Below are 24,671 nucleotides of genomic sequence, written 5' to 3'. Positions count from 1 at the left end.
TGTCGGTCTCACTGTGTTGTGTGTGTGTGTGTGTTGTGTGTGTCGGTCTCCCTGTGTGTGTGTGTGTGTGTGTGTGTCGGTCTCCCTGTGTGTGGGTGTGTGTGTGTCGGTCTCCCTGTATGTGTGTGTGTCGGTCTCCCTGTGTGTGTGTCGGTCTCCCTGTGTGTGTGTGTCGTCTCCCTGTGTGTGTGTGTGTGTGTGTCGGTCTCCCTGTGTGGTTGTGTGTGTGTGTTGTGGCGGTCTCCCTGTGTGTGTGTGTGTGGGGTGTGTCGGTCTCCCTTGTGTGTGGGTGTGTCGGTCTCCGTGTGTGTGTGTTGTGTCGTCTCCATGTGTGTGTTGTGTCGGTCTCCCCTGTGTGTGTGTGTGTGTGTGTGTGTTGTCGGTCTCTCTGTGTGTGTGTGTGTGTGTGTGTCGGTCTCCCTGTGTGTGTGTGTGTGTGTGTGTCGGTCTCCCCTGTGTGTGTGTGTGTGTGTGTGTGGTGTGTGTGTCGGTCTCCGGTGTGTGTGTGTGTCGGTCTCCGTGTGTGTGTGTGTCGGTCTCCGTGTGTGTGTGGTGTGTCGGTCTCCCTGTGTGTGTTGTGTGTGTGTCGGTCTCCCTGTGTGTGTGTGTGTGTGTGTGTGTGTGTTCGTCTCCCTGTGTGTGGTGGTGTGTGTGTCGGTCTCCCTGTGTGTGTGTGTGTGTGTGTCGGTCTCCCTGTGTGTGTGTGTGTGTGTGTCGGTCTCCCTGTGTGTGTGTGTGTGTGTGTCGGCTCCGGTGTGTGTGTGTGTCGGTCTCCGTGTGTGTGTGTGTGTGTGTGTCGGTCTCCCTGTGTGTGTGTGTGTGTGTGTGTCGGTCTCCCTGTGTGTGTGTGTTGTCGGTCTCCCTGGTGGTGTGTGTGTCGGTCTCCCTGTGTGTGTGGGTGTGTCGGTCTCCCTGTGTGTGTGTGTGTCGGTCTCCCTGTGTGTGTGTGTGTGTCGGTCTCCTCTGTGTGTGTGTGTGTCGGTCTCCCTGTGTGTGTGTGTGTGTGTCGTCTCCCTGTGTGTGTGTGTGTGTGTGTGTGTCGGTCTCCCTGTGTGTGTGTGTGTCGGTCTCCCTGTGTGTGTGTGTGTGTGTCGGTCTCCCTGTGTGGTGTGTGTGTGTGTGTGTGTGTGTGTGTCGGTCTCCCCTGTGTGTGTGTGTGTGCGGTCTCCCTGTGTGTGTGTGTGTGTCGGTCTCCCTGTGGTGTGTGTGTGTCGGTCTCCCTGTGTGTGTGTGTGTGTCGGTCTCCCGTGTGTGTGTGTGTGTGTGTGTCGGTCTCCCTGTGTGTGTGTGTGTGTGTGTCGGTCTCCCTGTGTGTGTGTTGTGTTGTGTCGGTCTCCCTGTGTGTGTGTGTGTGTGTGTCGGTCTCATCTCCCTGTGTGTGTGTGTGTGTTGTGTCGGTCTCCGTGTGTGTGTGTGTGTCGGTCTCCGTGTGTGTGTGTGTGTCGGTCTCCGTGTGTGTGTGTGTGTCGGTCTCCGTGTGTGTGTGTGTGTGTGTCGGTCTCCCTGTGTGTGTGCGTGTCGGTCTCCCTGTGTGTGTGTGTGTCGGTCTCCCTGTGTGTGTGTGTGTCGGTCTCCCTGTGTGTGTGTGTGTGTGTGTCGGTATCTCCCTGTGTGTGTGTGTGTGTGTCGGTCTCCCTGTGTGTGTGTGGTGTGTGTGTTGTGTCGGTCTCCCTGTGTGTGGTGTGTGTTCGGTCTCCCTGTGTGTGTGTGTGTCGGTCTCCCTGTGTGTGTGTGTGTGTCGGTCTCCCTGTGTGTGTGTGTGTGTCGGTCTCCCTGTGTGTGTGTGGTGTGTGTGTCGGTCTCCCTGTGTGTGTGTGTGTGTGTGTGTGTCGTCTCCCTCCCTGTGTGTGTGTGTGTGTCGGTCTCCGTGTGTGTGTGTGTGTCGGTCTCCGTGTGTGTGTGTGTGTGTGTGTGTGGTCGGTCTCCCTGTGTGTGTGTGTGTTGGTCTCCCTGTGTGTGGGTGTGTCGGTCTCCCTGTGTGTTTGGGTGTGTCGGTCTCCCTGTGTGTGTGGGTGTGTCGGTCTCCCTGTGTGTGTGGGTGTGTCGGTCTCCCTGTGTGTGTGTGTGTGTCGGTCTCCCTGTGTGTGTGTGTGTGTGTCGGTCTCCCTGTGGGTGTGTGTCGGTCTCCCTGTGTGGGTGTGTGTCGGTCTCCCTGTGTGTTTGTGTGTGTGTCGGTCTCCCTGTGTGTGTTTGTGTGTGTGTCGTCTCCCTGTTGTGTGTGGTTGTGTGGTGTCGGTCTCTCTGTGTGTGTGTGTGTGTGTGTGTCGTCTCCCTCCCTGTGTGTGTGTGTGTGTGTGTGTCGGTCTCCCTGTGTGTGGGTGTGTGTGTGTCGGTCTCCCTGTATGTGTGTGTGTCGGTCTCCCTGTGTGTGTGTCGGTCTCCCTGTGTGTGTGTGTGTCGGTCTCCCTGTGTGTGTGTGTGTGTGTCGTCTCTCCCTGTGTGTGTGTGTGTGTGTGTCGGTCTCCCTGTGTGTGTGTGTGTGTGTGTGTGTCGGTCTCCCTGTGTGTGGGTGTGTCGGTCTCCGTGTGTGTGTGTGTCGGTCTCCCTGTGTGTGTGGTGTGTGTGTGTGTGTCGGTCTCCCTGTGTGTGTGGTGTGTCGGTCTCCCTGTGTGTGGGTGTGTCGGTCTCCCTGTGTGTGGGGTGTGTCGTCTCCCCTGTGTGTGTGGGTGTGTCGGTCTCCCTGTGTGTGTGGGTGTGTCGGTCTCCCTGTGTGTGTCGGTCTCCCTGTGTGTGTGTGTGTGTCGGTCTCCCTGTGTGGGTGTGTGTCGGTCTCCCTGTGTGGGTGTGTGTCGGTCTCCCTGTGTGGGTGTGTGTCGGTCTCCCTGTGTGGGTGTGTCGGTCTCCCTGTGTGTTTGTGTGTGTGTCGGTCTCCCTGTGTGTGTTTGTGTGTGTGTGGTCGGTCTCCTGTGTGTGTGTGTGGGTGTCGGTCTCCCTGTGTGTGTGTGTGTGTGTGTCGGTCCTCCCTGTGTGTGTGTGTGTGTGTGTGTGTCGGTTCTCCCTGTGTGTGTGTGTGTGGTCGGTCTCCCTGTGTGTGGGGGTGTGTGTGTCGGTCTCCCTGTGTGTGTGTCGGTCTCCCTGTGTGTGTGTGTGTGGTGTGTGTGTGTGTGTCGGTCTCCCTGTGTGTGTGTCGGTCTCCCTGTGTGTGTGTGTGTGTGTGTATCGGTCTCCCTGTGTGTGTGTGTGTGTCGGTCTCCCTGTGTGTGGGTGTGTGTCGGTCTCCCTGTGTGTTTGTGTGTGTGTCGGTCTCTGTGTGTGTGTGTGTGTGTGTCGGTCTATGTGTGTGTGTGTCGGTCTCTGTGTGTGTGTGTCTGTCTCCTCCCTTGTGTGTGTGTGTTCGGTCCCCGGTGTTGTGTGTGTGTGTGTGTGTGTGTGTGTGTGTCTCCCTGTGTGTGTGTGTGTGTGTGTGTGTGTGTGTGTGTGTGTGTGTGTGTGTGTGTGTGTGTGTGTGTCGGTCTCCCTGTGTGTGTGTGTGTGTGTGTCGGTCTCCCTGTGTGTGTGGGTCTCCCTGTGTGTGTGTGTGTGGGTCTCCCTGTGTGTGTGTGGGTCTCCCTGTGTGTGTGTGTGTGGGTCTCCCTGTGTGTGTGTGTGGGTCTCCCTGTGTGTTGTGTGTGTGTGTGTGTGTGGGTCTCCCTGTGTGTGTGTGTGTGTGTGTGTGTGTCGGTGTGTGTGTGTGTGTGTGTGTCGGTCTCCCTGTGTGTGTGTGTGTGTGTGTGTGTGTGTGTCGGTCTCCCTGTGTGTGTGTGTGTGTGTCGGTCTCCCTGTGTGTGTGTGTGTGTCGGTCTCCCTGTGTGTGTGGGTCTCCCTGTGTGTGTGTGTGTGGGTCTCCCTGTGTGTGGTGTGTGTGTGTGGGTCTCCCTGTGTGTGTGTGTGGGTCTCCCTTGTGTGTGTGTGGGTCTCCCTGTGTGTGTGTGTGTGTGTGGTGTGTCGGTCTCCCTGTGTGTGGTGTGTGTGTGTGTGTGTGTCGGTCTCCCTGTGTGTGGGTGTGTGTGTGTGTCGGTCTCCTCCCTGTGTGTGTGGTGTGTGTGTGTGTCGGTCTCCCTGTGGTGTGTGTGTGTGTGTGTGTCGGTCTCCCTGTGTGTGTGTGTGTGTGTGTGTGTCGGTCTCCCTGTGTGTGTGTGTGTGTGTGTGTGTGTCGGTCTCCCTGTGTGTGTGTGTGTGTGTGTGTGTGTCGGTCTCCCTGTGTGTGTGTGTGTGTCGGTCTCCCTGTGTGTGTGTGTGTGTGGTGTGTGTGTGTGTGTCGGTCTCCCTGTGTGTGTGTGTGTGTGTCGGTCTCCCTGTGTGTGTGTGTGTGTGTGTGTGTCGGTCTCCCTGTGTGTGTGTGTGTGTGTGTGTGTCGGTCTCCCTGTTGTGTGTGTGGTGTTGTGTGTGTGTGTGTGTGTCGGTCTCCCTGTGTGTGTGTGTGTGTGTGTCGGTCTCCCTGTGTGTGTGTGTGTGTGTGTCGGTCTCCCTGTGTGTGTGTGTGTGTGTGTCGGTCTCCCTGTGTGTGTGTGTGTGTGTCGGTCTCCCTGTGTGTGTGTGTGTGTGTCGGTCTCCCTGTGTGTGTGTGTGTGTGTCGGTCTCCCTGTGTGTGTGTGTGTGTGTGTGTCGGTCTCCCTGTGTGTGTGTGTGTGTGTCGGTCTCCCTGTGTGTGTGTGTGTGAGTCGGTCTCCTGTGTGTTGTTGTGTGTGTGAGTCGGTCTCCCTGTGTGTGGGTGTGTCGGTCTCCCTGTGTGTGGGTGTGTCGGTCTCCCTGTGTGTGTGTGTGTGTGTCGGTCTCCCTGTGTGTGTGTGTGTGTCGGTCTCCCTGTGTGTGTGTGTCGGTCTCCCTGTGTGTGTATGTGTGTGTGTGTGTCGGTCTCCCTGTGTGTGTGTGTGTTGTGTGTGTGTGTCGGTCTCCCTGTGTGTGTGTGTGTGTCGGTCTCCCTGTGTGTGTATGTGTGTGTCGGTCTCCCTGTGTGTGTATGTGTGTGTCGGTCTCCCTGTGTGTGTGTGTGTGTGTGTGTGTCGGTCTCCCTGTGTGTGTGTGTGTGAGTCGGTCTCCCTGTGTGTGGGTGTGTCGGTCTCCCTGTGTGTGGGTGTGTCGGTCTCCCTGTGTGTGTGTGGGTGTGTGTGTCGGTCTCCCTGTGTGTGTGTGGGTGTGTGTGTCGGTCTCCCTGTGTGTGTGTGGGTGTGTGTGTCGGTCTCCCTGTGTGTGTGTGTGTGTGTGTGTGTCGGTCTCCCTGTGTGTGTGTGTGTGTGTGTCGGTCTCCCTGTGTGTGTGTGTGTGTGTGAGTCGGTCTCCCTGTGTGTGGGTTTGTCGGTCTCCCTGTGTGTGTGTGTGTGTCGGTCTCCCTGTGTGTGTGTGTGTGTCGGTCTCCCTGTGTGTGTGTGTCGGTCTCCTGTGTGTGTGTGTGTGTCGGTCTCCCTGTGTGTGTGTGTGTCGGTCTCCCTGTGTGTGTATGTGTGTTTCGGTCTCCCTGTGTGTGTATGTGTGTGTCGGTCTCCCTGTGTGTGTATGTGTGTGTCGGTCTCCCTGTTGTGTGTGTGTGTGTGTGTGTGTCGGTCTCCCTATGTGTGTCGGTCTCCCTGTGTGTGTATGTGTGTGTCGGTCTCCCTGTGTGTGTGTGTGTGTGTCGGTCTCCCTGTGTGTGTGTGTGTGAGTCGGTCTCCCTGTGTGTGGGTGTGTCGGTCTCCCTGTGTGTGGGTGTGTCGGTCTCCCTGTGTGTGGGTGTGTCGGTCTCCCTGTGTGTGTGTGGGTGTGTCGGTCTCCCTGTGTGTGTGTGTGTGTGTGTGTGTGTGTGTCGGTCTCCCTGTGTGTGTGTCGGTCTCCCTGTGTGTGTGTGGGTCTCCCTGTGTGTGTGTGTGTGGGTCTCCCTGTGTGTGTGTGTGTGTGTGTGGGTCTCCCTGGTGTGTGTGTGTGGGTCTCCTGTGTGTGTGTGGGTCTCCCTGTGTGTGTGTGTGTGGGTCTCCCTGTGTGTGTGTGTGTGTGTGTGTCGGTCTCCCTGTGTGGTGTGTGTGGTGTGTGTGTCGGTCTCCCCCTGTGTGTGTGTGTGTGTCGGTCTCCCTGTGTGTGTGTGTGTGGTCGGTCTCCCTGTGTGTGTGTGTGTGTGTGTGTGTGTGTGTGTCGGTCTCCCTGTGTGTGTGTGTGTGTGTGTGTGTGTCGGTCTCCCTGTGTGTGTGTGTGTGTGTGTGTGTCGGTCTCCCTGTGTGTGTGTGTGTCGGTCTCCCTGTGTGTGTGTGTGTGTGTGTGTCGGTCTCCCTGTGTGTGTGTGTGTGTGTGTCGGTCTCCCTGTGTGTGTGTGTGTGTGTGTGTCGGTCTCCCTGTGTGTGTGTGTGTGTGTGTGTGTCGGTCTCCCCTGTGTGTGTGTGTGTGTGTGTGTCGGTCTCCCTGTGTGTGTGTGTGTGTCGGTCTCCCTGTGTGTGTGTGTGTGTGTGTGTCGGTCTCCCTGTGTGTGTGTGTGTGTGTGTGTCGGTCTCCCTGTGTGTGTGTGTGTGTGTCGGTCTCCCTGTGTGTGTGTGTGTGTGTGTGTGTGTGTGTCGGTCTCCCTGTGTGTGTGTGTGTTGGGTGTCGGTCTCCCTGTGTGTGTGTATGTGTGTGTGTGTGTGTCGGTCTCCCTGTGTGTGTATTGTGTGTGTGTGTCGGTCTCTCTCCCTGTGTGTGTGTGTGTGTGTGTGTCGGTCTCCCTGTGTGTGTGTGTGTGTGTCGGTCTCCCTGTGTGTGTGTGTGTGTGTCGGTCTCCCTGTGTGTGTATGTGTGTGTCGGTCTCCCTGTGTGTGTGTGTCGGTCTCCCTGTGTGTGTGTGTCGGTCTCCCTGTGTGTGTGTGTGTGTCGGTCTCCCTGTGTGTGTGTGTGTGAGTCGGTCTCCTGTGTGTGGGTGTGTCGGTCTCCCTGTGTGTGGGTGTGTCGGTCTCCCTGTGTGTGTGTGGGTGTGTGTGTCGGTCTCCCTGTGTGTGTGTGGGTGTGTGTGTCGGTCTCCCTGTGTGTGTGTGGGTGTGTGTCGGTCTCCCTGTGTGTGTGTGTGTGTGGTGTCGGTCTCCCTGTGTGTGTGTGTGTGTGTCGGTCTCCCTGTGTGTGTGTGTGTGTGTCGGTCTCCCTGTGTGTGTGTGTGTGTGTGAGTCGGTCTCCCTGTGTGTGTGTGTGTGTGTGAGTCGGTCTCCCTGTGTGTGGGTGTGTCGGTCCCCTGTGGTTTTTGTGTTGTCGGTCCTCCCTTTTGTGTATTGTGATGTGGTCTCCCTGTAGTGTGTCGGTATCGCCTGGTGTGGTGTGTGTGTTGTGTGTGGTGGTGTGTCGGTCTCCCTGTGTGTGTGTGGTGGTCGGTCCTTCCCTGTGTAGTGTATGTGTGTGTCTGGCTCCCTGTGTGTGTATGTGTGTGTCTCGGTCCTCCCTGTGATAGTGTGTGTGGTGAGTCGGTCTCCCTGTAGGTTGTGTGTGTGTGGAGTCGGTCTTCCCTGTGTGTGGGTTGTGTCGGTCTCCCTGTGTGTGGGTGTGTCGGTCTCCCTGATGTGTGGGTGTGGTCGGTCTCCCTGTTTGTGTGGGTCTGCCTGTGTCGGTCTCCCTGTGTGTGATGTGGGTGTGTCGGTCCTCCCTGTGTGTGTGTGGGTGTGTCGGTCTCCCTGTGTGTGTGTGGGTGTGTCCGGTCTCCCTGTGTAGTGTCGGTCTCCCTGGTGTGTGCGGTCTCTCCTGTGTGTGTGTGTATGTTGTGGTGTCGTTGCTCCCTGTGTATGTGTGTGAGTCGGTCCTCCCTGTGTGTTGGTGTGTCTGTCTCCCTGTATTGTTGTGGTGTCGGTCCCCCGTCTTGTGTGTGTGGTGTCGGTCTCCCTGTGTGGGTGTGTGGGTGTGTGTCGGTCTCCCCTTTGTGTGGGGTGTGTGTCGGTCTTCCTGTAGTGTTTTGGTGTGTGTGTGGTCTCGTGTGTGTGTGTCGGTCTCCCTGTGTGTGTGTGTGTGTGTGTGTGTGTGTGTGTGTGTGTCGGTCTCCTGTGTGTGTGTCGGTCGGTCTCTCTGTTGGGTCTGTCTCTGTTTGTCTGTCTGGGTCTGTCTCTGTTTGTCTGTCTGTGTCTCTGTCTGTGTCTCTGTCTGTGTGTCTGAGTCTCTGAAACACACACACAGACACTGACAGACCCAGACAGACAGAGAGACAGGACAGACAGAGACCGACAGACACAGACAGACAGTTTGTGTGTGTCGGTCTCTGTCACTCTGGGTCTGTCTGTTTTGTCTCTGGGTCTGTCTGTTTCTGGGTCTGTCTCTGTATGTCTCTCTGTCTGGGTCTGTCGCTGTCTTTCTTTGTCTCCCTGTGTGTTAGTGTCGGTCTGTCTGTCTGTGTGTGTTTCTGTCTCTGTCTCTCAGTCTGTATGTGTGTGTCTCTGTCTGTGTGCGTGTCGGTCCTCTGTCTGTCTGTCTCTGTCTGGGTCTGTTGTCTGTCTGTCTGTGTGTGTCTCTGTCTGTCTGGGTCTGTCTGTGTGTGTCTGTCTGGGTTTGTCTGTCTGAGTCTCTGTCTGGGTAAGTCTGTCTGGGTCTCTGTCTGTCTGTGTGTCTGTCTCTGTTTGTGAGTGTGTGTTTCTGTGTGTGTGCATGTGTGTGTGTCTCTCTGTCTGTGTCTGTCTGTGTGTTTTTGTGTGTCTCTGTGTGTGTGTCTCTGTCTGTTTGGGTCTGTCTCCGTCTGGGTTTGTCTGTCCGGGTCTGTCTGTGTGTCTGTCTGTCTCTCTCTGTTTCTGTCTGTGTGTGTATCTCTGTGTCTGTGTCTGTATGTTTCTCTGTGTGTGTCTTTTTGGGTCTGTCTGGGTTTGTCTGTGTGCGTCTCTTTCTGTGTGTGTCTCTGTCTGTCTCTGTCTTTATCCCTCACTCTCCCTTCTATCTCTCCTCTTCTCCAGCTCTCTCTCTCGCAGTCCACATCTGTCTCTGTATGTGTCTGCTCCTCTCTCATTAGTGGGCTGTACCCCAGGCTGAGAGGTCAGTGTTATTAGCTTGTTAACTGAACCACCTGTTGTCTGCTGAATGCAGACCAGCTGTCTGCCCAATGCCGCCATCTCACACACCCTGCTTGATGTGGCGGTAAGAAGGCAGGGGCTCCTGGCACTGTGGCTTTGGTCAGGTCTCTTAGATCAGTGGAGTTTTGGCATGTTACGTCTCTGGCTCTGAAGCAACTCAGTCACTGTTGGAGTCTTGGCTGGTTGGCCCTGTTACGGAGTTTGTGGTTTGAGGGCAATGTGTCTGATATGTTTTGTTGTGAGTGAGGTTCTTGGACATATAGCCAAACAGGAGAGGCCCTTATTGTGATTTAGATGTATCCACTTACTCTGACACCTAAAGTTACATTCATGTTGGCTGTGTGCTTTCATACATTAGTCTAATAGTGTATTTTGTATGCATAATCAGTGCATCAGAAATCAGCTCGTTGAAGTGTTCACCATCCCTCTGTGTCTGTTAGCCTTGTTGGTGCTGCAATTGTTCTCAATTCGCTGCCAGACGAAGTCATGAATCACCAAGTCAAACAACAGACCGACAACTTATCAGTCGCATCAGGAGGAGAGGGTAACAAGCCCCTGTCAAGAAGTGATCAGTCACTACCAAGCAGGGAAGAGGAAAAGACAAATCCATCTGTTCATTGAATATGCATGTGACTGACAGCCAGCTTTAAACCTGTTCAAATGAAACTGTTACCCAATTTTGAAAGCATCTATATTTTCTTGACGTGAGGTGGGAAAGAGCGAGAGGGTGAGAGGGAATAAAAGAAAGAGGGAAAGGGAGGTAGGTGCGAGTGTCTGGGGATCTAATTATGCCACGGTCTCTTTATGTGAAGGTTTGGTGATGAATGCCAATCATTAATCCCTCTGCCCAGATCAAGATGCATTCCCGGGGCAGAGAGCGGAGAGCAGTCTGTGTGTGGTACTTAGTAGTGATAATGTTTCCTGCCACCCTGCCATGCAGCATCCCCATGGGGCACGAGCCAAACGGCAGCACCTAAAACATCCAACACCCACCCTCCCACTCACCCAGCATACCAACTCTCCTCATCCCCAGCAAAAGTCTGATTCCTCCCAAAGCTGAGTTGCTTGGTAAACGTCTGGGGTTAACGTAGGTCACCATGTATAATGTAATCAGAGACCTCCTAGCTGTTCAGTTATCCTTCTCTCTGCCAAGGATTTGTTATTCAACAGAAGGATGATGCTTTTCATCATTTCGTGGCTTTTTCAGATCTCAATACTTCGTTTTTCGGGGCACTCTTTCCAGGCTCTTTAAAAAAAATTGTTTACCTTTATTTTACTAGGCAAGTCAGTTAAGAACAAATTCTTATTTTCAATGACAGCCTAGGAACAGTGGGTTAACTTGCCTGTTCAAGGGCAGAACGACAGATTTTGTACCTTGTCAGCTCGGGGATTTGAACTTGCAACCTTTCGGTTACTAGTCCAACGCTCTAACCACTAGGCTACACTGCCGCCCCGATTATTCAGGATAATGTTTTTATTTGTGTTGTATTACATTATACAGCATTCCTGTTTTCTTGACAATGTGCTCTCCCTCTGTGTATGTGGCAGGTTCTTCCTCTAGAGAACCAGATGAAGGAACCGAAGCGGTTCCCCACAGCTCTGAACATCGGGATGGGTATCACCATCGTCCTCTATGTTGTCTTGGCAACGCTGGGCTACCTCCACTTTGGTGACGACATCAAAGGAAGCATAACCCTTAACCTTCCTCACAATGCTTGGTAAGCCTCGTCACATAAACAGGAACATGGTTGAACATGGTAGTACATGGTGTAGATGGCTGGGTGGCTGGCCTTTTTTAAAGGAGCAAATTGACCTGTTCTGTCTCCCAGTACAAGGTTTCTCTGATGCTGTAGAGTACAGAGAGGTTAGGGCGGCCGTCTCAGTACTATGGTGACGGTTTTGTGGGTGTGTACAGTGTGTTTGTGGTCAATGTTCGACTGTGTTGTGTGTGTGTGTGTGGTTACATTAGGTTTAATTATGATTTGCGTGTGTGTCAGTATTATATGCTGTCTCTAGACTTGGGCAGTATCCACATTGTCGTACCTTCATACCAACCAACATTTGGTAATGCTTAACACAACGGGTGCTTTTTTTCAAACCCCATTGAGCCTCTGTAATCCGAGGGTAACAATTACTTGTAAAATTCCAGAGCGAATGCTAGCTAAATGCTAACCAGCGCAATGCGATAATATTATGCAGTCTGACAAACTATTTGCAGGGCAGACATCCCAGCTCAAAAATGCTACTCACAGTTTTCTGTGTGCATAAAACCTATATTTTACCAAGAAAAGCTTGTTTCTAGAAGAAACTAAATTAACTATCCAAATGTACAATTCATGTACATTTAGCACATTTTAGACAGTTAACTTAATAGGTAGTCTAGCGGTTAAGAGCATTGGGCCAGTAATTGAAAGGTTGCTGGTTTGAATCCTCAAGCCGACTAGGTGAACAATTTGTCGATGTGCCCTTGAGCAAGGCACTTAACCCTAATTGCTCCTGTAAGTCGCTCTGGAAAAGAGTGTCTGCTAAATGACTAAAATGTAAATGTAAAATAAGATGTCTTGTTGACAAACATTTTAAAGTTGTGAATTCCATACTGTAACTAGGTCAACCGGCGCATGCTGCACCACAGTGAGTAACTCACAAGGTGCTGGTCTCTCATTGTGTGCTTGTAAACAAATACCACATGACTGGGGACTACTGGTAAGGTTCAAAATGTAAAATAATGTGATGGGTGAAATGAAGAACGCAATCTGCTTATGTATTGTACAAGTTGACTGCAGGTATTTACTTAAAAAGGAGCTACAAATATTCACATTTATTAAATAACTTCAAAGAAATCGTTTCAACGGTATTGACTGTATTGATAAACCATCTCCTGGCTATTTTCAAGTTCCCCGGTATACGGTATACCGTCCAAGCCTAGTGTCGATGTAGTGTGTGTGTGTCTCTGTGATATGTCCTTTTGTCTTCTTTGTTTGAGTTTATGTGAAATGTGGGTGTCAGTTATCATGTTGTATTACTGTAGAGGTCAGCTCAGTGTAACATGACTAGATGAGGTATGCCATGGTGAGTTATCATGTTGTATTACTGTAGAGATCAGCTCAGTGTAACATGACTAGACGAGGTATGCCATGGTGAGTTATCATGTTGTATTACTGTAGAGGTCAGCTCAGTGTAACATGACTAGATGAGGTATGCCATGGTGAGTTATCATGTTGTATTACTGTAGAGGTCAGCTCAGTGTAACATGACTAGATGAGGTATGCCATGGTGAGTTATCATGTTGTATTACTGTAGAGGTCAGCTCAGTGTAACATGACTAGACGAGGTATGCCATGTTATATTACTGTAGAGGTCAGCTCAGTGTAACGTGACTAGACGAGGTATGCCATGGTGAGTTATCATGTTGTATTACTGTAGAGGTCAGCTCAGTGTAACATGACTAGACGAGGTATGCCATGTTATATTACTGTATAGGTCAGCTCAGTGTAACATGACTAGACGAGGTATGCCATGGTGAGTTATCATGTTGTATTACTGTAGAGATCAGCTCAGTGTAACATGACTAGACGAGGTATGCCATGGTGAGTTATCATGTTGTATTACTGTAGAGGGCAGCTCAGTGTAACATGACTAGACGAGGTATGCCATGGTGAGTTATCATGTTGTATTACTGTAGAGGTCAGCTCAGTGTAACATGACTAGATGAGGTATGCCATGGTGAGTTACCATGTTGAAGACCAGTAGAGGTCAGCTCAGTGTAACATGACTAGACGAGGTATGCCTTGATGAGTTATCATGTTGTATTACTGTAGAGGTCAGCTCAGTGTAACATGACTAGATGAGGTATGCCATGGTGAGTTATCTTGTTGTATTACTGTATAGGTCAGCTCAGTGTAACATGACTAGACGAGGTATGCCATGGTGAGTTACCATGTTGAAGACCAGTAGAGGTCAGCTCAGTGTAACGTGACTAGATGAGGTATGCCATGGTGAGTTATCTTGTTGTATTACTGTATAGGTCAGCTCAGTGTAACATGACTAGATGAGGTATGCCATGGTGAGTTATCTTGTTGTATTACTGTATAGGTCAGCTCAGTGTAACATGACTAGACGAGGTATGCCTTGATGAGTTATCATGTTGTATTACTGTATAGGTCAGCTCAGTGTAACATGACTAGATGAGGTATGCCATGGTGAGTTATCTTGTTGTATTACTGTATAGGTCAGCTCAGTGTAACATGACTAGATGAGGTATGCCATGGTGAGTTATCATGTTGTATTACTGTAGAGGTCAGCTCAGTGTAACATGACTAGATGAGGTATGCCATGGTGAGTTATCTTGTTGTATTGATGTATAGGTCAGCTCAGTGTAACATGACTAGACGAGGTATGCCATGGTGAGTTACCATGTTGAAGACCAGTAGAGGTCAGCTCAGTGTAACGTGACTAGACGAGGTATGCCATGGTGAGTTATCTTGTTGTATTACTGTATAGGTCAGCTCAGTGTAACATGACTAGATGAGGTATGCCATGGTGAGTTATCTTGTTGTATTACTGTATAGGTCAGCTCAGTGTAACATGACTAGATGAGGTATGCCATGGTGAGTTATCATGTTGTATTACTGTAGAGATCAGCTCAGTGTAACATGACTAGACGAGGTATGCCATGGTGAGTTATCATGTTGTATTACTGTAGAGGTCAGCTCAGTGTAACATGACTAGATGAGGTATGCCATGGTGAGTTATCTTGTTGTATTACTGTATAGGTCAGCTCAGTGTAACATGACTAGATGAGGTATGCCATGGTGAGTTATCATGTTGTATTACTGTAGAGGTCAGCTCAGTGTAACATGACTAGACGAGGTATGCCATGTTATATTACAGTAGAGGTCAGCTCAGTGTAACATGACTAGATGAGGTATGCCATGGTGAGTTATCATGTTGTATTACTGTAGAGGTCAGCTCAGTGTAACATGACTAGACGAGGTATGCCATGTTATATTACTGTAGAGGTCAGCTCAGTGTAACGTGACTAGACGAGGTATGCCATGGTGAGTTATCATGTTGTATTACTGTAGAGGTCAGCTCAGTGTAACATGACTAGACGAGGTATGCCATGTTATATTACTGTATAGGTCAGCTCAGTGTAACGTGACTAGACGAGGTATGCCATGGTGAGTTATCATGTTGTATTACTGTAGAGATCAGCTCAGTGTAACATGACTAGACGAGGTATGCCTTGATGAGTTATCATGTTGTATTACTGTATAGGTCAGCTCAGTGTAACATGACTAGATGAGGTATGCCATGGTGAGTTATCTTGTTGTATTACTGTATAGGTCAGCTCAGTGTAACATGACTAGATGAGGTATGCCATGGTGAGTTATCATGTTGTATTACTGTAGAGGTCAGCTCAGTGTAACATGACTAGATGAGGTATGCCATGGTGAGTTATCTTGTTGTATTGATGTATAGGTCAGCTCAGTGTAACATGACTAGACGAGGTATGCCATGGTGAGTTACCATGTTGAAGACCAGTAGAGGTCAGCTCAGTGTAACATGACTAGATGAGGTATGCCATGGTGAGTTATCATGTTGTATTACTGTAGAGGTCAGCTCAGTGTAACATGACTAGACGAGGTATGCCATGTTATATTACTGTAGAGGTCAGCTCAGTGTAACGTGACTAGACGAGGTATGCCATGGTGAGTTATCATGTTGTATTACTGTAGAGGTCAGCTCAGTGTAACATGACTAGACGAGGTATGCCATGTTATATTACTGTATAGGTCAGCTCAGTGTAACGTGACTAGACGAGGTATGCCATGGTGAGTTATCATGTTGTATTACTGTAGAGATCAGCTCAGTGTAACATGACTAGACGAGGTATGCCTTGATGAGTTATCATGTTGTATTACTGTATAGGTCAGCTCAGTGTAACATGACTAGATGAGGTATGCCATGGTGAGTTATCTTGTTGTATTACTGTATAGGTCAGCTCAGTGTAACATGACTAGATGAGGTATGCCATGGTGAGTTATCATGTTGTATTACTGTAGAGGTCAGCTCAGTGTAACATGACTAGATGAGGTATGCCATGGTGAGTTATCTTGTTGTATTGATGTATAGGTCAGCTCAGTGTAACATGACTAGACGAGGTATGCCATGGTGAGTTACCATGTTGAAGACCAGTAGAGGTCAGCTCAGTGTAACGTGACTAGACGAGGTATGCCATGGTGAGTTATCATGTTGTATTACTGTAGAGGTCAGCTCAGTGTAACATGACTAGATGAGGTATGCCATGGTGAGTTACCATGTTGAAGACCAGTAGAGGTCTGGGGGGACTGATTTATTCATCCCGCTCCCACCCACACCTGCAGCCGCACCCCGCCCGCTTCTGGTGGCTTTCTGTCTAACACCCACCCAGTACCGCAATAACTGGTCCCGAACCCAACCATAGTCCTGCAATGTTATTTTAGGTGTATGTGACACATCTCACTGGCCAGCCATGGTCCCAGCAATTTTGCGCCCTATAGGCAATATCATGATGCACAAAAATAAACTAAGAAATAGGTTAAATTACCAGAGATTCTCATGTGACCCATTTATATTAGGCGATCGGTATTACTGGGCTACATCAGCCAATAGGATAGACTTAGTTTTAAGAGAGTTGAGTTGAGTAGGAGTTGGAGAGACTTTTCAGCTACATTTATAGCCTACTACCTTTTTAGGAGTGGGACAATTTTCAAACTGAGACAAATATTGGTGATCAATATTTATTTATAGACAATGTAGTAAACTATAGCCTAATCATATTTCGGAAGTACAATTCCTTGGAAAGATTACTACCTTGTGTTTCTCTGCCCATGCATAGGCTATAGCAGTGGTTCCCAAACTAGGGGTTGCCTCATATGAAAATGGGGTAGAGGGAGAATTTACAATCATGAAAAAAAATTGACAATATTATAATATCTACTTTTTTTGTATATCTCAAAATCATTGAAATGTGGTTAACCTTAAAATCAAAATTACAATTATTAAAATCGAAAAGATAAAATTCTACCAGCCCTTAGATCATGGGAAAGTGGCGCACTTAAATAATTCCCACGGTGAATGTCTGGGCCCGCTACGCTATGGAACTTCACACTATTGCAGAGACTTTACTTTGATATTACTGGCCGCAATTGATATTGTGAAAACAATGTGTGGGGAGGCAGAGGCACAGAAACTCACATCAATACCTTTGTCAAATAACACTGTTTATCAAATAGTATTTATTTCTAGCAATCAAGAGGTAACTCTGATTGAACGACAAAAAAAAAATCCCCTGTTTATGCTCTCCAACTGGACGTTAGCTGTCAGGGCTGAGATGCCCATGCATTGACTTTTGTTATATATACATGTCGGGGGGGGGGGGGGGGTGTTATTCACAAGCACATATTGTTCTGTCTCACGATTACTGAGCATGAAACGGCACAAGGCATGTTCAGTGGCTATGATGACGAGAAATGGATTCCATGGGATTGAATGGTGGGCTTTTGCACAGATGTGGCTCCATCTTTGCAGGGCAGGCCTCTGCACCCTAAGTGTCCCACTTGAGTGATGACTGCTCACCTCCAATGCTTGGAAGAGCACTTTGGGAACTACTTTCCAATCTGTTTGACTGTGATCCTGATTTAGTTGACATGCCGGTAATTGAAATTTAACTGCGAATTGAAGTGTCATGTGACCGAATGCATTCACGGGTCACAACGGAGGAGTTTTGGTTTCTGGCTCAAAGGGAATAAATACCCTGCTGTCTCTCTCTGAGCATAAATGCCACGTTTAAAACAGCCGGGAACTTGGAAGTCGGAAATCTCCAACTTGAGAGCATTCAAGAAAACTGTGAAGTTGGGGGAAAAAATTAGCTTTGACTGGGAAAAATCTATTTAAACAGTCATCCAACTCGGAAATCCAACTTGGGAACTCTGGTCTTTTTCTAGAGCTCCGACTTTCCAACCTGAAGATATCTGACGTCATGATTTCACCTCTTATTTTTTCCCAGTTGTCTTGAAAGCACCATACAAATCATGGTACCCTTCACCAGTTCATATCATCTGTGTGAAGCTATGAATTAGTGCTCTCGTCTGCGTTAAAGCCAAATATCGGATATAAACATTACACATGGTTGGGGTCGCGAGACTTTTCAGATATCAATCTGTGGTCATGGGACAAAATAGTTTAGGAACCCCTGGGCTGTATCCCCTGACCACACACGCACCAGATCTTGCACGTATGGCTACTGAACTTAAAATCTGATTTTATTGATCACATACACATATTTAGCAGATGTTATTGTGAGTGTAGCGGAATGCTTGTGTTCTCAGCTCCGACAATGCAGTAATATTCAACAATTCTCAACAATACACACAAATCTAGAAGTTAAATAATGGAATCAAGAAATATATCAATAGTTAGAGCACTGACTATGCTTTTGGGTCCTACTGTGTCTCTGACAATGAATGGACTTCATAAACATAAATATAAATAATTGATAATTGTGCACGACTTCAGTATTACTTACTAAAACTGTTACACTAAGGTTTTTATTTTATTTTGTTAAGATATTTGGCTCTTGCTGTAGTACTGTAGGCCACTTCCGACCAGTCACGTTGTACAGTGGGGCAACAGTCTAAGTGACCGGCCTCGACTGGGAGACCCATAAGATGACTAGGTTTTTCTCCCTTTAAAACAGAAATAAGTAATTCTAAATTTCTAACTGGCTTTATTTACAAATTAGTAACAATGTCTCACCCTATGTTCAAGAATGGCCTTTTTTCTCACTCATTTTACGTTATTTGAAAAACAAAGTCATCTCAAATATTTAAGGGGTATTGCACTAATAATGGCGCTGACTAGGGGAAACGTTCCTGCTGTTTTGTTCTTAGTGCCAGTCTGCACGTTTGAACTAAAACAATGTAACTAATAATGGCATCTTTATGCTTTCATTAATAAAATAATGATAAACATCTGTATTTTGAAAGATAATTTTTTATGTAGTTATGGATCCATAACAAATTACTATGGGAATAAATATCACTGAATTACAGAAATATCCTCCAATCCTCTATATGTAATTATTGCCAGAGAGTCACATAATTTTTTGGGGATATATTGTAGGCCTACCGTAGAAGACACGAGTCTCACTAGTGTTGAGTAATGTGCTGTTAAAAGTGGTGTAGGTCTTATTTATTTAAAGAGCATATTGAAGTTAGAAGCAATAGTCTGCGCTGCTCTGAGACACGCATGGGGACTGGTCTTCATAAATCAATAAGATTTTTATTTTCACTGAATCTCTGTTTGGGTGTTGGTTAGACTACAACTGAGCAGGAGGAGCACTGCCAGAGCCCTGCAAAATGACCTCCAGCAGGCCACAAATGTGCATGTGTCTGCTCAAACGGTCAGAAACAGACTTCATGAAGGTGGTATGCTTACAGCCCAACACCGTGCAGGACGTTTGGCATTTGCCAGAGAACACCAAGATTGGCAAATTCGCCACTGGCGCCCTGTTCTCTTCACAGATGAAAGCAGGTTCACACTGAGCACATGTGACAGACGTGACAGAGTCTGGAGATGAGCGGTTTGGCGGTGGGTCAGTCATGGTGTGGGGTGGCATTTCTTTGGGGGGCCGCACAGCCCCCCATGTGCTCGCCAGAGGTAGCCTGACTGCCATCAGGTACCGAGATGAGATCATCAGACCCCTTGTGAGACCATATGTTGGTGCAGTTGGCCCTGGGTTCCTCCTAATGCAAGACAATGCTAGACCTCATGTAGCTGGAGTGTGTCAGCAGTTCCTGCAAGAGGAAGGCATTGATGCTATGGACTGGCCCGCCCGTACCCCAGACCTGAATCCAATTGAGCACATCTGGGACATCATGTCTCGCGCCATCCACCAACGCCACGTTGGCGGATGCTTTATTCCAGGTCTGGGAGGAGATCCCTCAGGAGACCATCCACCACCTCATCAGGAGCATGCCCAGGCGATGTAGGGAGGTCATACAGGCACGTGGTGGCTACACACACTACTGAGCCTCATTTTGACTTGTTTTAAGGACATTACATCAAAGTTGGATCAGCCTGTAGTGTGGTTTTCCACTTTAATTTTGAGTGTGACTCCAAATCCACACCTCCATGGGTTGATAAATTTGATTTCCATTGATCATTTTTGTGTGATTTTGTTGTCAGCACATTCAACTATGTAAAGAAAAAAGTACTTAATAAAAATATTTCATTCATTCAGATCTAGCATGTGTTATTTTAGTGTTCCCTTTCTTTTTTTGAGCAGTGTATATTTATATTTGTGATTCTTTGAAGTAGCCACCCTTTGCCTTGATGACAGCTTCATGGGGTAGTCACCTGGAATGCAGTTTAATTAACAGGTGTGCCTTGTTATAAGTACATTTTTGATACACTAGCAATGGACGTTAAGACCGGTGGAAATTTGTCCTTTGTACTGATGAGTCCAAATATTAGATTTTTGGTTCCAACTGGCATGTCTTTGAGAGACGCAGAGTAGACGAATGGATGATCTCCACATGTTCTCACTGTGAAGCATGGAGGAGGAGCTGTGATGCTGTGGGCGGGGGGGGGGGGGGGGGCTTTGCTCGTGACACTGTCAGTGATTTTATTTACAATTCAAGGCACACTTAACCAGCATGGCTACGACCGCATTATGCTGCGATACGCCATCCCATCTGATTTGCGCTTTGTGGGACTATCATTTGTTTTTCAACAGGACAATGACCCAACACTCCTCCAGGCTGTGTAAGGGCTATTTGACCAAGAAGGAGAGTGATGGACTGCTGCATCAGATCACCTGGCCTCCACATTCAACAACCTCAACCCAATTGAGATGGTTTGGGATGAGTTGGACACAGAGTGAAGGAAAGTCAGCCAACAAGTGCTCAGCATATGTGGGAACTCCTTCAAGACTGTTGGAAAAGCATTCCAGGTGAAGCTGGTTGAGAGAATGCCAAGAGTGTGCAAAACTGTCAAGGTGAAGCGTGGCTACATTGAAGAATCCAAAATACATTTTGATATGTTTAACAATTTTTTTTGTTTACTACATGATTCCATATGTGTTAATTAATAGTTTTGATGAAAATAGTGACAATAAAGGAAAAACCCTTGAATGAGTAGGTGTTCAAAATTTTGACGGGTGCCATATGTGATGGGCTGTATAGACATTATGGACAGTATGAGGATATAATATTTACTATATCTGTAGAATACGTAGTAGTGATACACCGATATGACATGTTTGGCACATACCTATATCCAATATTTTCCTTGGCAAAAAAAACGGTACGATAACCAATATTTAAAATGTTTGCGGCCTTTTTAAGTTTTCTAGTACAGTTAGCACACACACATGTACACAGAAGTCTAAGGCACTGCATCTCAGTTCAAGAGGTGTCACTACAGGCACCAGTTCAAATCCAGGCTGTTTCACATCTAGCTGTGATTGGGAGTCCCATAGGGCAGCGCACAATTGCCCCAGTGGTTTTGTTATTGATGTCCTTTGACATCACTTTTGCACATTGGCGTTAAACTGGACATCGGGCTGATACCGATGTTGCCATTTTTTTAGCTAATATGGTCAGATTCCGCTATGTTCACCGATATAATACGTAGGATAGAATAGTGTGTGTGTATATATACAGCAATAGTTGAATAGGATGACATTGACTAGAATGCAGTATATACATATGAAATTAGTAACTTGAAGCAGCTGGAATGATGAGAGCGGACACTTGCACTTTCTCTTGAGCTACATGCACCGTTTTGCACTGCTTTGAGACAAGCATGGGGACTGGTCTTGGTAAATCAATCAGGTTTTTATTTTAGCTGAATCTCTGTTTGGGTATTGGTTTGCCTACAATTAGGGTGTGGAAATGTTAGGATTATTTTGCTCTTCACTCGCAGTCAATTAGTAGCCTACGCCTACTCTCGACCAGTCACGTTGTACAGTGCCATATTTTCTCAATGGAAACCCTGAGGCCTGCATAGGCTACTGTAAAATGCATTTTCCTTTTTTCATGGAATAGAAACACCATAATATTAATAATTTAATTAAGCTACATTTCTAACAGTATAAACAGCACATCAAATTCAATAATAATGTACAAAGAAATTATAATCAATCCCATATAGTCTGTTCTAACAAAAAAGGTTTTAATGTCTCTCGTACAGCCAACATTTAAAACAGTTAAATGCATTCATAAATTAAATCGCTTCAGACGACATGTTGCGGTTTATTCATTTTTTAATTATTCAATGCTCCCTTTGTTATTTTGTTTTATAACTAAAATGCTTGACTATTTAAAGACATGGATGACTTGTATGCTGTGTGATAACATGCATGATTGATTGATTGGTATACTGTATATTGAAGTAGGCATTTATGCCAATAAGTAAGTTAGGCTAAAACCGCTAGAGTAAACAGGACTCTTTGGCCTATAACTCCATGTCATTTCAACAACTTAGCTTCTCAAAGATGTGCTCTGGTGGTCCAACTAGCATTAATGGTAACAATGGCTGACAGTAAAGTACTATGACATGGCACTTCAACGTGCCATACCATTCCACAGCACCCCGCAAGCTGTGCTGCAGTATGACACAACTTTCAAAGGAAGAATCACTGATATAGCTTACCTTTTAAGAGGACGATTTGCAGGCAGAGACCAATAAATGGGTAATCAATATTTATTGAAAATGAAAGGCACAACACTCACTCACTATGGTAACCAAACCTATGCGCGCCTTGCTACTTTTCATTGATGATAAATGTTTTTTGATTGCACCTCAACTCACGTCGGTTAAGTGCCCTCTTCTTTCCTTTGTCAATATTTATTATTTACAGACACTGTAGTAAACTATGGTCTAATCATATTTAATTTCCTTGGAAAGATAACTCTTCTGTGATTCTCCGCCCATGCTTGCCTACGCTATTATTTTGAGGCCACATATATTGGGCACTCTTCATCTCATACGCCAAACTAGGAGAGGAAAGGTAGGCTGCTTAACTTGAAGCAGACAATTCTGAGTATGTGTGAATAACTTGGTAGAACGTGTCCCGATGTTGGTGTTTTTAAATCACTGATTTTGAAACTGATTCCCTGACCTGTCACTTTTTTTAATTTGCTGTTTTATGATTTTGTTATACTCTTGTAAATCCTATGGTTTTTGCTAGATTACTTGTAGTTTTTCGTGTTGTATGTCTGTAATTGTGTAATGTCTTGGTGCTGCCTATCTTGGCCAGGAAGCTCTTGAAAAGAGATTTAAAATCTCAATGAGCCCTTCCTGGTTAAATAAAAAAAAAATTATGTGACACAGATGTGTTTTTAATATAATAGGTAGGCTAAAGCATACAAATCAGAAAGACAACCGTTTCCAAATGACCTACGGGACAAAAATACATCTAAATCATCTCAAAGTTGTCTGTCTGACCGCCTGCTCCCAACCATGAAAAATACTGACTGCGTAGCAAGGATCTCTGTCGGGACCACAGGTCCTCTATATTACTGTATGTATGGCCCAGCCCAGTGTAATATGACAAGACGAGGTATGCTATGGTGAGGTTTGTCACTCGGGGGAGTTGAGAAAGTACAAATGTGCTTTAATTGCCAATGTCGTTTGGGTCTCATTTAATGAATAGGGCAGGCCCAAATGTAATGAGACAGAGGGGGGCTAGCATTTTGTCTTTTAGGTGATTGATGACTGCACATTTCATTATCCCTCATGTTTGATAAGCGCAGCTTCATCAAGTGCCAGACCACACACACACACTAGCATCCAAGTACACTCACCCTCACACATCTATCTCCTTGGCGTGAACTTGCAACAGCTTTCGGAAATGGGATATTTGCAAAAAAAAGCTCATACCCCCCAAGATGCCCTGAGTATTTGGTTCTCCGTTTTTCACTGGCACGAATTGTATCTGTAGCTCAGTTTAGAGAGAGGGAAAGGGGGAGAAAGTGGTAATAGAAGACTTCCCACTGGGCACAGACGTCATTTCAACGTCTAGTTTGATTTACATTTTGGTTGAAGTTGTCAACAAATGTGAAATCAACATAAAATGTCAGTCATGTCATTGGATTTATGTTAAGTTTGGTGGAAAAAATACAAAATTCCCTTACTTTAATTACTTTTTGCAAATCCAATACATTTCCCACATTTAATTCAACATATTTTTTTATGAAATGGAAATAGTTTATTCAGAGAGCCAGGGGGCCAGGGGCAGCAGACACATTTGTTTTCACCATTGGAATAGGGATGTGGAAATATAGTGCATGCATCATATCTGCAGGCCCCAGATAACTAGCTGCCATTGCTTGCATGAGCCAAGATGGAGAGGCTTTTCAGTGGCTCCCACTGGAGAAACACAGTGGAGCGTGCAACTGCCGGTTAGAGTGGTTCTGTTGCTTGTGTCTATTCCCCCACGCAAAAATGATGAGCTTCTGCCCTCAATCTGGTGTATACCATGAGTCTCTCTCTGGCCAATGCAGTGGTTCTTCTCTGCCTGTAAGATGTGATATTACCTCTCTCCATCTTGTCTCATATTGAAGGCTTTTTCCAGTGTTCTCCTCTGCTCCCTGTACACTCATAGTATGAGTTGCTATTCTCCATCCTCTTGGGCTCCTGGCTAGTAGGGACTTACACTATTACCACTTCTTGTCCTCCCTCCCTTTCTCTCGCTCTCTTTCTCATTCACCTAACCTTTCCCTCACAGCTCAGCACCCAGCATTAACTCTCCTCCCAGGTCTCCACTGTACTTTCCTTCCTCAATTTCCTTCCTCAATGGGTCCGTAATTGGCTCTATTGCCTCCTCTCTTTCCCTGATGGTCTTTTCTCCCTATCCCTTCTTCCCCCTCCGCCGGGTTGCTGCCAGTGGGCTTTGTCTGATATCAGAACTACAGTAGGAGGAGAATGTTGTTCATGGCTTTCCCTCTGGTATTGTGCGTCAGGTCTTTGCCGTGTGATAGCCTCGATGAATAATTTCCAATAGAGTCCCTCTGTGGCTTGGCAGGGGGCTAATCCCTGCAGTGGAGAGAGAGAGAGAGAGGGGGGGGGGGGCGAGAAAGGGAAAAAGCAGGACAGAGAGGGGGACGAGCGAGACCGAGGGAAAGGGTAGAGGGAGCGAGAGACTGACTGACCAGGAGAAAAGATGTTTAGGAACCTGGAGAGAAGACAATATTTCCAAATTACATCAGTTTGACCGGTTGTAAGGAAATAGGAAGCTGTGACTGTCGAATTGTAACAGCCCAGCACTGCGATCATCCTCTTTTACCGCTTCACCAAATCTTTCCCGAACGTTAATGTTCTGGCCCATCCTTTGCTTTATCTTCAACGCTCCATTTCACAGTTATTCTCTTATTGAATTAAACTCTGACAGTGTCCTTTTTGCTTCCATGGATAGATGTTAACTTTTTCTGCCCATTCCCAAAGCATTTGGCGATTGGCGCATAGGCTATTTGGTGTGCGTACATTTAGGCCCAAGCTTAGGCTTACGCACTAATGCCAGATAGCCTAAAATAATATAATAAACTTAGCTACATGGCCAATAGCAATTTATAACCTCCCTCTTACCTTCAGTGGTTGCTCCACTAAATGTTTTGAGATTATGCTGCGGGACATAGAGGTAATTTGTGGTTTAGTATGGTACTACTTCATTGCTCCAGA

The 24,671-nt window shown here is 47.2% G+C and overlaps 1 protein-coding gene across 2 annotated transcripts in view; it reads left to right on the top strand.

Annotated features, from left to right (window-relative positions):
- Positions 1–24,671, top strand: part of slc36a4 (solute carrier family 36 member 4) — a 231,089-nt gene that overhangs the window by 52,915 nt on the left and 153,503 nt on the right. For both annotated transcript variants that reach the window (XM_031791123.1, XM_031791122.1), the window contains exon 11: positions 10,494–10,663. In XM_031791123.1, the coding sequence (XP_031646983.1) occupies positions 10,494–10,663 (170 nt within the window). The remainder of the gene's footprint in view (positions 1–10,493; positions 10,664–24,671) is intronic.

The sequence above is a fragment of the Oncorhynchus kisutch genome, linkage group LG15 (assembly GCF_002021735.2).
Source record: "Oncorhynchus kisutch isolate 150728-3 linkage group LG15, Okis_V2, whole genome shotgun sequence".
In the NCBI taxonomy this organism is placed as follows: domain Eukaryota; kingdom Metazoa; phylum Chordata; class Actinopteri; order Salmoniformes; family Salmonidae; genus Oncorhynchus; species Oncorhynchus kisutch.
This window is presented reverse-complemented; position numbering and strand designations above follow the sequence as displayed.